Raw genomic sequence first — 12110 nt, 5'->3', positions numbered from 1 at the left:
CTTGTTTATTGAGTACAATCAAATGCAAAGCAAATTAAACCATCAAATAATATGGCTTAGACATCGTATCCTTTTGAATTGTTCTGTTTTCATTAACCAAACACACTGTCTAGTCACCTTGGTCTGTTTGTTCCACTTGGTCTCATTTGTTCTTACTTATTCATGCCTGTTTGCTTATGCAGTAATCAACTGTGGTGATCCCGGAGTGCCAGCCAATGGGGTCAGGTTGGGGAGTGATTTTATCTACAACCACACCGTCAGTTACCAGTGTTCTCCTGGGTTCAACATGGATGCTGACCGGGCCTCCACTCTCATTTGCACCAAGGATCGCACCTGGAATGGCACCAAACCTCTCTGTAAAGGTATGTTATGCAGGATGATGTGAATTACATTATAGTAGTGAGATGAGTACAGAAGATGGCTTCAGCTACAGAAAAGGAGCATATAAGTGATTGCGAAAGGAGCAAATGTGTGAAATCATGGGTGGGTTACATAATTAATTCCACTTTGGCCTCTTGGCATTATTTCAGAATTATCTTTTCTCCATCATTTTAAATGATAATAATGGTTATTCAGACTAGAAAGTACCACATCATTTAAAGCGGTATGCAATATACATTAAATCCTCTAATTCCTCTCTCCTTATAGCAATTGTCTGTGGTCCACCACCCACTATCCCAAACGGGCAGGTTGTCGGCACAGACTTTACCTGGGGCTCCAGCATCAGCTACTCCTGCAACCAAGGTTACCAGCTGTCCCTTCCCACCGTGTTAACATGCCAGGGCAACGGCAACTGGAGTGGCGAGAAACCACAGTGTTTCCGTAAGTGGCACCATGCTGGAATTATATTACATGTCACTGATATCTGTCTGACATTTTTGTCACCCAAGTATATACAATATAAACTGGGTGTGTCACATATTTCACCCCACTTATCTGTGGTTATGGTTATTATTCTAGCTGTGTTCTGTGGAGACCCAGGGATGCCGGCCCAGGGGAGGAGGGAGGACAGAGGCTTCACCTACCTTTCCTCCGTCTCCTTCTCCTGCTACCCTCCCCTCGTCCTGGTGGGCTCTACCAGGAGATACTGCCAATATGATGGCACCTGGAGTGGCACACAACCCTCTTGTATAGGTAAGTTCCTCTCTTTACGGTATATTCTGACATATTGAGAATGTACAATATTTGGTGTAATAATTAATAGAATGACTTGAAAGAGTGATGTGGTTGTTAGCACTAGTGTGTGTTCTACAACCACAGCACACAACCTTGGGTAATATATTTCATAACTTTCATGTAACATTTTAACAGCACAGTATTAGCGTGGGATAAGCTTCTTATTAGCTGACAATTGCACTGTGCTCCATTACACTCACTCCCTTTGTCTTGATTGACTTTTCCTACAAAGAAAGAACAACAAGCATTTGACCTAGCTAACAAACTATATTGATTCTATTTTTCAATTATGATAATTAATTAAAAAACCCATAACGTTTATTACTTCTATTTCAAAATGACGGTAGGTTCAGCCAAATCTTTCATCTACACTGGCACAGTGCAGACATACAATGTGTGGAGATATTTAAGGGCTAATACAGGCAGACTGCAGACTGAGTATCAAACATTTTGTATTGGCCCTGTGTCAGCAGAACATATCAGTCCCCACTGCAATAAACATCCTTAAATAAGAGTAATGCCATTTTAGTTGCAAGACACATGTGTATGCTGCAGTTAGAAGCACTTTAGGAAATCAGAAAATGTGGTCAGATAGAAATTCCAGATTAAATGAAATGAATTGTTTCAGCCCTTAGGTTTGTTTAGATATAGGGAGTGCTGAAAAATATTCACACATGCAAACCTCTGACACAATAACAATTAGTTTAAACATGAATTCATTATAGCCTAAAGTCACCAGTTACTCCTCTACCTATGCATTATTTATCAGCCACTTTGTTTAACGACTGTCGAAAAACTGGCATTAGTGAATTAATTCATTAACAGGGTGTGTACTGATAAGGCCTGCGAGTTTATCATTGTGTTATACTGTAAGCTGCTCTGAGAAGGGATTGATAGTGGGTTCAGATCACTTGTGCAGGATTTTTGTATGAGAGTTTGTAGGTGTTGGTTCACTCACACATGTGCATTGCAGGTGTGTCCATGTTCATGTGTGCGTGGCTGTCTGCATACAGTAATTTATGGCCTTCACTCCCACAGTCAGTATCTCATGCCAGGCTTGTGAAAAATGCAATTTCACATACAATGACTCTAAGGTGTGCTGTGGGTGACATGTATATATAAAATGGGATCTGCTTTAACATTTGAGTAGTTATCATAGAATTGTTGTATGTGTGTTACAGATCCTACTCACACAACCTGTGGAGATCCAGGCGCTCCTCTCTTTGGAAATCAGAACAACAGTCAAGGCTATCAGGTGTGAATATGTGGTTGAACAAGAAATTAAATTAATGTATTGAAAAAAAAAGAAAGATTTGAAACCTTTTTATATGCCATTCTTTATGTTGAACCGCATCAGAGAAGAAAACAAATTAAAGCCTGAAAGACTGTTTTCTGCTGATGTATTTTCCTCCTTTATCACTGTGCTATACATTTTGTCACAGTGTGGACATCAAGGATATATCAGAGTTGAGGTTATGAGAAAGTACACCATTCAGCTCTGACCCTTCTTTCTGGTTATAATATAGCTATATTAATAATGTTCTCTTCTTCTGGGCTCATGTGTTATTGTCTATAGAGAATTTCAGGGGGCAGGGTAGGTTAATTGCATAAGTGTTGTTATTCTGTCCACACAACAAAACTCAAAATGATTTAATATTTTTAAAATAATGCTTTTTATGATGGTAAATTAGAGCAGAATTATTACTCTCTAAGACCATATTCAATTCTGACATTTTATTTATAAATACAAATATTAGCAACATATGAAGAAATATGTTTAACATTAATTTTCACCCCCATAAAATATAAATCAATGTTGGAAAATCCCCACAATTTTATCCTACCATCTTCCATAACAATCTAATAAATTATGCCATAATTATTATTAATTCTTTCACTTCATGGGCACATATAATGAGTTATCCTTACTTGGAAATGACAGCAAAGTTTATCTTCACCAGGTTCAAGTATTCCAACTTCTAAAGCTATACATTATAAAAAGATGACAAAAACATTAGCTGTCAGCATTATTTTAGTTTCCCTTATAAATTACAGACAAGTGTAGAGGCTCAGCAGTAGAGGACCTTGTTGTTTTTGGGGGGATTTTGTTTTTTGCCATCAAAAAAGATACAATTGGCTGTGTTTTTCTACAACTCGCTGGTAACATAATAATAGTACTTACAGCTCCAAGAGCGTAAAAACAGCAACGGGTAATATATGATTTTTTGCTCTGTATGTGAGAGCACTATGTAAGAACAAACCCCAGAATGATCATTAAACTGCCACTTTTATGTGCAATTTCTGCTTTCTGTTACATTTAATATTCTCACATCCTCATGTGTGTGTGTGTGTGTGTGTGTCTACTTTCAGATCAGCAGCACTGTGTTCTTCAGCTGTAGAAAGGGCTACTTGCTGCAAGGCTCTATTTCTCGCACTTGTCTACCCAACCTTACTTGGAGTGGTTTTCAGCCTGAGTGCATAGGTACGTACACATTCTGCTTATAATGTAAAAACATATGTAAAGTTGAGTAGTGAAAATAACCTTGAGCAAAAGTTCTAATTTCTCCAAATTTGACACCCACACATTGCATACATTATTTCTTGACCCCACATCTCTACCTTGGCTTTTTTTTCACCTTATGTTTTATTTCTTACACGTGGCTCTGATCTCTCTCCTGCTCATATTCTCTTCCTTACTTCTTTCTCTAAAGCCCCACTCTCTTCTTCTTCGGTCCATTTAATCCCTCTCTTTCTCTCTCCTTCTCTCTCTCCAGCCCACCACTGCAGCCAGCCAGAGTTGCCAGCCCAGTCTGATGTCAGAGCTATTGAACTGCCATCCCTTGGCTACACGCTGATCTATACATGTCAGCCCGGCTTCTACTTGGCTGGTGGATCAGAGCACAGGACCTGCAGGTCCGATGGGAGCTGGACTGGGAAACCACCTTACTGTGCAGGTATAAATATGGTTGCATTACTTTCATTAGGGAACATGGAGAAAAAACATACATATGCAAAGACATGCAAAAATGTTGTTTTTGCTGCATCTAAATTTATTAATAATTACTGACTGAAGTGAAAGCCAAGGTTTACATATGACTTGCCGGTGTTGGAAAGCACATGTATGCAGACATCAAACCTCATAATACTACAAACGTGTACACATGGCCACCCTGTTTTCCCATGGAGCTACACAGATGTACTGAACTTTCAAGTATGTCACCTCACATGTATAATGCCAATATCACTTTGCATTGAAACCGCTGGTTGCTGTGCTAGCATGGGATTCAGTGGTGACTCAGAGGTTGGGAAATTAAGGACTCACCTAATGTGGATGAATAGCTCTGTTAACACTTGCTTATTCTCAGACACATGCCAGGGTAGCATGGTCCATCCATCACACAGTTGCACAGCATGGCATTACACACACACATGCACACACACACGCAAGCTTTAAAATTAACAAGGGTGCAAAACCTGATTAGGCCAATGCATCCCATTGATTAGGTTAGGAGACGCACCTCTTATAAATGGTGCGGCAGTGTTAACAAGGTCTAGCAGACAAATAGACTTCCATTAAGACACCCCCAAGCATCGGCCAAAATACATATAGGAAAAAAATAGAGTCATCGACTACAATTATCTACGGTAGACGAATGCTAATGGCTTATGGAGAAAGACATACTAGAGGGGGATTTCCAGGTGATGGATTCCGTGCCAAGCTGTTGCTGAAATATAGAGGGTGATGGGTATTTTTAAGGCCCTGCCATTAAGACTGAAGGCATGAAAGAGAACTGGCTTTAGCACATACAGGATATTAACAGCGCCTGTGGGCGCAGTAATGGAAGGACGACTCAAAAGACTGGCAGCTAATAAAGCACAAGGCTGGAGGAATGTGTGTGTATGTGTGTTTGTCTGTGTCTGTATACATTTATACAAGGTAAGGTGATATTTGGGCTCATAAACTACCATCAGTATACCTGTCTGTGTTTGTAGTTGTGTGTAAAGCCCTCTTTGCTCTGTTTGTCTGTGTGGGTGTATGTTTACTACTGTGGTGTAGTCCTCCGGCCCCGTGTGAGTAGTAAGGCATTATTAAAGTGCTTCCCTTGAAGCTGCAAAACTGTGTCTCTGACTTAGCCGTAGCCCCGCAGGGACACCCAGGCTGCTCTTTGACGCATGAGTCAAGTCCTATCGCTGGCAGCCCTCACTCTGGACATCACAGGGGTTATTAGCCATGGAGGAAGTAGGTGCTGATGATGACATCCTCCGCTGCAATTACTTTAAAGTTTTTGGGTTCAAAGTGAAGATTAGATCTTTTATTTTGTACACTTTACCCATTTACAAGATGAACTTAAATCTTTTTTTTCATTTACTATTGTGCTGTTGTGCTCCCCAGCTGATAATCGCCCAAGTGGCAAGAGCCCAGTGGGGACAGTGCAGGAGCCACCCTCCAAATTACCAGGTAAAACAAGTCTTTGTCTGTTTGTACATTTGTTTCAAATGTTTTTTCTATTAACTTTCCCTCTCTCTCAGCGGTTCTCAGTAAGCCCTCAGCAGGGCATCCCAAAGTAGACTTTAGTGAAACTGATAGGGGTTATCGATCTTTATACATGAATCCATTACTATATCATTTACAGTGTGTGTCAGAATAATAAGCTGCTGTTCAACTTTCGTCACTGTTATCCAGAGTGCAAAACTGATCTCACTGACTTGTTCCCCATCCCAGCTTAAAGGTGTAAACCTGACACATTGTTTGACATCCCTGGCACAATTTATTGCTACATCAGCAACAAAACATTAAAATGTCGGGATTAAGTGTGTGGTCTGTGTGTCTTAACATGAAAGAGTTTCACAATATATATATATATATATATATATATATATATATATATAATAATTTCTTGCCACTTCTAACTCTGCTCCTCCTCTGATACTCCCATCCCTCTTTCAGTCCCTGGTGATGTATTTGCTAAGAACTCTCTCTGGAGGGGGTCCTATGAGTACCTGGGGAAGAAGCAGCCAGCTATGCTCAGCATCACTGCCTTTGAACCCTTTAGCAACCGGGTCAACGGGACACTCATCGACCACAGTGGAGTGGAACTCAAACTCGCTGGTTGGTACACTAAAAACAGAAGTCACAGTACAAACCTTCTCAAAACACTCACTTGTACACACCATGGGTGGCTTTAAAATTTTATTTGAACACATTCTCATATTGGAGACCCCCCATGTTTGGTTTTATCTAAACAGACAATTGTGAGATAAATTGAAGTGAGGAGATGGAGCAAAAAATCAATGTGGTCGCTGCATGGAGTAGATCTTTACTGCTGTAACTGAACAGCACACTTCTTTTTTTTCCCTTTGGCATAATCACGGCACAGCTGTGATCATTAAGACACAAATGTGCATCAGCAAAGGCCTGGACACTTCACACCTCTGTACCTGGGTGCTATCAATCTTCATCTCAGTGTAGTAATAACTATTTTCCTCTGCTACAAACTGAGTGTAGCACTTTCCTCTGAAATAAATGTTGCTGAGTCATCCTGTGGTATAATTTTGTTTTTGCACAAAAAATAAATAAAAACACATTCCATCCATGTAAAATGTAACACGTACAAATTTGGACACAAAATTTCCACTTAAGTAAAAATTATGAATTATCATGATTTTTTAATTGTGTTTGTACATGTAGTTTGGCTCACTTGTGTGGACCAAAGCCAAAAGTTATCCATTGTTTCATTAAAAAAAATGTAGGTACCTTTATCACAAGCCAGAAGTCACATGGATAAATAATATCTCATACAAATGTTTTGATTGTCATCATGAGTCATCAATACTAAATGGACTCACAAGAGAAAATGAATGGTTTATTCTAATGACTGACAGTCAAAAGTCAAGTTGCACATGTGTGCTCAAAGCATTTATTTGTCTTCTATGATGGTCTCGGTAGAAGTGCCACTGAAATTATAGTTGTATTTGAGCTTCAGTCCAGACTGCAATTTGAATTTCTGTCATCTATAACAAAACAGGGCTGCTAGGAACAGAGAGGAGGCAACACAACATGATGGGAGAATCCAGTGCTACCATCAAGGGCTGCATCAGGTTTAGCTACTGAATTCCTAGTATATGGGTCTAAACTGTTAACCTTTTTTTTGTCTTGTAGGAACATATAAGAAGGAGGAAGCCCAGCTGCTGCTACAGGTCCACCAGATCAGAGGCCCTGTGGAGATCTTTGTCAACAAGTTCAAAATAGACAACTGGGCTCTAGACGGACATGTAAGTGCAAGCCCAGGGTCAGGTTCAATACAACACGTGTCTTTTAAACTGCGGATATGGTACATCACACCCCCACCCACAAACACACACACACACACACACACACACACACACACACACACACACACACACACACACACACCTATGTTGTGAAATATGCACGAACACACATGCACACTAACCTTGTCACTCTGGGGAGATGGAGGGCCAACAGAGAGTTTTCTCTTTAATTAAAATGTCAGTTAAATCATTTCCTGGTAATCAGGACTCGACAGACCCCCTCCACTCCTCTCTGCCATATTATGCCCCGCAACCTCAGGCACCTCTAATACGCACACACTCCAGATATAATTAAAAACAAAACAGGTCACAGTATATGTGTGTTCTGCTGTGTGTAGTTTTATGTGCGAAACACATGCGTGTCTATGTATGAGTATGCCTCTCCTGTAACATGGTTGCATGTGTGCAGCGTGACTGAGAGTGTTTATGTTTGTGCTCTTGAGCAGAAAAACATCATATTAAATGTCAGCTATAAGAGCCCCTCTCAGCTCCTGTGACATGATTTAATTTTCTGCGTGCACCAACTGCTGACACTTTGATGATATGTTCCTTTGTAAAGCGTGGATGTGACACATAAAGTGTCTGTCTTCTATTCCTCTCTCTAGGTGTCCTACATCTCTTCATCCAACTCCTTTGTGTACCAGGGATTTGTTAGAGGAAAAGGCTTTGGACAATTTGGTCTCCAGAGACTGGGTGAGTGAGCTGTTCATTTGGTTATAGAAACCACTGTGACCAAGCGGTCTCCTTGGGGAACTGTATGCCTGTGTGTTTCCTCCTGTCTGAATTTCTATCACCAAAATCTTTCCCTTAAGATACGTGTAGAGCTCTCAAGCTTAGCTTCAAGTACATTCACAGCCTGTACTTTGCTGTGTTGCATGAGTCATTTATATGCTTTTACAAATGCAAAAACACTTATGGAGAATGATGCTGTGAATACTGCAGAAAGACACAAAGATCAAAAACATGTTTAATAGTCAGAGAATGACATCTGTACACATGTGTGGATGCCTGTGGAGTATTTGCTATGTCATATAACATTACATCACATAGCTGTGATACAGTTAACACCATCCATTCTTTGCTGCATGTCATTCTTTGGTTTCTTTAGCATCTTCAGCCAAGCTGTCCTAGATACAGATCATTTTCAACAAGCTGCAGCTATCAATGTATTCTGCTTTAAGTTTGTGACCTAGAAATCCCACCCACGTGATCCTTCTCTCTGCAATTTTTGCTACAGTGTGTATACAACAAATCCGTACATCCTGACTCTATGGGTCTAGATAGCTGCTGCAGTCCAGCAGTTATGTGTTTGTGAGAGAGATTTATTCCCCCAATTTTCTTTGTGGTTTCATGCCCCTGAACCTACAAATAGTCCCATGTCTAACATGATGAAAGCACCTATCGTAGATCAAAAAAAGAATGTGTTTGTGCACATTTTAAGTTGTGCATTATATGCTAAGCAAATATATCTAAAAATGATTTTTGGATTGTAAAAAGCTTGGGAGATCTGCTTCGTGTTCCCAACATTGGTTTGCTGCTGCCACCCACTGTTGCAATCCAGTTAAAAGCACATGGTATGTGTAAAGAGAAAACTAATTAATGAATCTATTTAAAACATTATCTGCTCATCAGCAGTACAGTCTTTCTATGTAATCTCTGATTTACATTAAATGTAGTATGTAGTCATATGTTCTGCCGGCACTTAACACATTTAAATATGTAATTTTTCATGTAGCCTTCATATCATGAACCTCTCATGTAGTCCCTGTGGCACACACGATGTGGAAGATGTAGTTCAGGATGCTACACATATCCATATGTGATGTTGATCTTGTTTATGTTATCTATGTAAACTGTTAAGCAGATGATGTTAGTGGCACTGCCTTGGCTGTTTTCTTTGTGCTGATGCTCATGAAGGTTACAGATTCCATAGAAATTTTTAAGAAGTAAATGCCAGATGGAGTGAATTCCATATTGGCAAGATAGACTAGAGAGTGATGTAGGTATAAAAAAAATTTAACAATCAGATTCGAGCAGTAATCTTGAATTAAGTATGAAGGTACGTTATGTGTTATTAACATAGATTAAGTATGCATATGCACTGTGAAAGTTGTGGACACAGTGAAAGTGGATGTGAAAATTTGCGGAAATGAGAAAGAAGCCTGAACAGCAGGTGTTGAACCCTCTCCCACGACCAGCCACAACACAATGATTGGGCAAACAGCTCTTTATTAATCTTGAGGACTGGGGCTGGTGCCAGTTTAAGTATGTGTGAGCAAATGGATGTGTGAGTCTGTGGGGGTGGGTTGGATGTCTTGGAAGTAGTCCTACCCAGTTTGACGACGTTTTCCCGTTTTGTTTTAACTCAGTGGTGTAAGTGCAGAGTGTGTTTGTGCATCTGTTTGTGTGCTTGCGTTCATTCAGCAGGGGGTTGATTGGCAAACACCACCGCAACCGCTAATTGAATTCCTTCTTGTTTGTCACTCCTTCTTTATTGGAGCTTTTTTGGCATTCTGTGGCAAACAGGTGGGCTGTCATTCCTCCGTTGTTGCTGTTGCAGACACACACACCTCCATAAATTAGAGAATGAATCTGAAATGACTTAATAGCTGTCGGCCTTTGATGTCAGTAATTAAGAGTCATTGTTAGGATAATGGAATTTGACGTTCGTGGGGGGGGCTGGGGATTAAAATAAAGCATAGAAATAAACTTTAACAAGTGACTTGTCTGCTTAGTCCATATGAATGAAGCATTCCTGGCAGCCCTCTTAAGTCATTAAAATTCCTTTTATTTCAGTGTTTTCCTGTTTGTTTTTTCTTAAACATTTGTCACAAGTTCGTGGCAGAAGGTGGGGAGGATAGTTTACTTGAATTGTGTTTATGTGATTAGATTGTAATGTATGAAGTCATATTGTACTGAAGTCATATTAGAAGTAAAGACTCACTGCTGTCTCTTTTTTCTTGCAGAGAGTTTAGATACCAGGGGAGACAACCCAGGCTACAACTTTGCCTCCAATAGCAGTTCAGTGGCGGCAGCCATCCTAGTGCCTTTTATAGCCATGATCATTGCAGGCTTTGCTCTGTACCTCTACAAACATAGGTAAGTTTTATATCATTGTTATATTTGATATGTGACGTTGTGACGTTAGCTCCGTTACGATATCAACAGAAATCTCAATTTGAAGCACTTTAATCAAGGATTAATCTACCTCTGTTATTTCACCTCTCAATCTTACTTTTGCCTGATTTCTCTTGGAACATAAATGCACATACACTCTACAAAATGTATTAACTTGATATGGATTTCTTTAATCTAGTAAGGCATAAATTAACCTCAGTAAGAGAAAATCATATTTTCTAAAATATACAGAGAACTTGACCAAATCCGTGGACCAAATCCATATAAGTGTTGAAACCATTAGTCATTTGATCAATTATTCCATGAAAAGAAAATCAATCAGGAAAATATGAATGGTCATTTAATTGTTTAAGCATTTATCAATGTGAGCTGAGCAGTCTATGTTAATTTGTTTCATTTCAGAAGAAGACCCAAAGTCCCCTTCAATGGTTACGTGGGCCATGAGAACACTAATGGACGAGCTACGTTCGAGAACCCAATGTATGACCGCAACATTCAACCCACTGACATCATGGCCAATGAGACAGAGTTCACAGTCAGCACAGTGTGCACAGCTGTATAGCAACTGCTTCCTCCAGAGGTAAGAAAACACCACCAGGCCACCTGCCAATGTGATACCGTTTGGACTTAGAGCTTTAGGCATCCTTGGATCCACATTTATCTCCGAGTAGAGAAAAAAGTAATGATCACTTTGTTGCTAACCTGAATTAGTCACACATCCAGGGTACTAAAACGTCTGAAACAACAAGACAGATCCTCAGAATCCAGTTTCAAACTAGACCTTTTATACCATCCCTTTCTAAAATTAGAGAAACATGTGATGTCTTTGCACTTCCTTCGATCTGTATCTCTCATATTTTATGACTCTCATTGTAGCTTGTTTATACTTTTTTTTGCTTATTTAGGATTTTAAAAATATGACATTAATACTTGTATCTTCTCTCCCTCATCGTTCTCATTTCCATTCTTTTGGTTATTTCTCTCTTATTTGTTTCTTTAATTACTTTAACTGTTATTTTAACTGCTCATTTTTGCTCTCTGTATTTGGTTTGCTTTCAATTCCTCTTTCCCTTGCCCTTGTCTAACCACGTTTGGTTATTTTCCTACACACCCATCCCTTTTTACATCCATGCATCATCCTTGATTCAGTTAGGGAAGGAGAAGTGCACCACATCTTCGCCTGCCTGCCAACAGAGGACATCTATAGTTCCTTGAGCAGAGGGCAAGACAAAGATTATTTTATTCGCTGAAATACATTCAAGAAACATCTCCAGTGGCAAAAGCTCTTACCTGCAGGAGACGAGAAAAAAAACAACAAAGGAAACCATGTGAAGACAATGACAACTGTAACCAATGCCAACAACAAAATGCTTTTTGTAACTTAACATGGTTTCTTTATCATTTTCCACATTTTGAGGAAAAGCTTCCACCTGAAACTGCAGCTGGCAGGAGTAACGCTGGAA

At 39.7% G+C, this 12110-nt stretch overlaps 1 protein-coding gene across 1 annotated transcript in view; it reads left to right on the top strand.

Annotated features, from left to right (window-relative positions):
- csmd2 (CUB and Sushi multiple domains 2) overlaps positions 1 to 11209 on the top strand; it is a 240549-nt gene extending 229340 nt beyond the window's left edge. Inside the window, exons 60-72 of the mRNA XM_062436522.1 lie at positions 183 to 362; positions 649 to 822; positions 961 to 1134; positions 2358 to 2431; positions 3547 to 3658; positions 3951 to 4130; positions 5052 to 5074; positions 5614 to 5635; positions 6125 to 6286; positions 7337 to 7449; positions 8115 to 8202; positions 10476 to 10608; positions 11050 to 11209. Of these exons, the coding sequence (XP_062292506.1) occupies positions 183 to 362; positions 649 to 822; positions 961 to 1134; positions 2358 to 2431; positions 3547 to 3658; positions 3951 to 4130; positions 5052 to 5074; positions 5614 to 5635; positions 6125 to 6286; positions 7337 to 7449; positions 8115 to 8202; positions 10476 to 10608; positions 11050 to 11209 (1595 nt within the window). The remainder of the gene's footprint in view (positions 1 to 182; positions 363 to 648; positions 823 to 960; positions 1135 to 2357; positions 2432 to 3546; positions 3659 to 3950; positions 4131 to 5051; positions 5075 to 5613; positions 5636 to 6124; positions 6287 to 7336; positions 7450 to 8114; positions 8203 to 10475; positions 10609 to 11049) is intronic.
- Positions 11210 to 12110: the final 901 nt, after the last annotated feature.

Source organism: Scomber scombrus, chromosome 16 (assembly GCF_963691925.1).
Source record: "Scomber scombrus chromosome 16, fScoSco1.1, whole genome shotgun sequence".
NCBI lineage: Eukaryota > Metazoa > Chordata > Actinopteri > Scombriformes > Scombridae > Scomber > Scomber scombrus.
The sequence above is the reverse complement of the archived record's forward strand: the minus strand, read 5'-3'. Positions and strand labels throughout refer to the sequence as shown.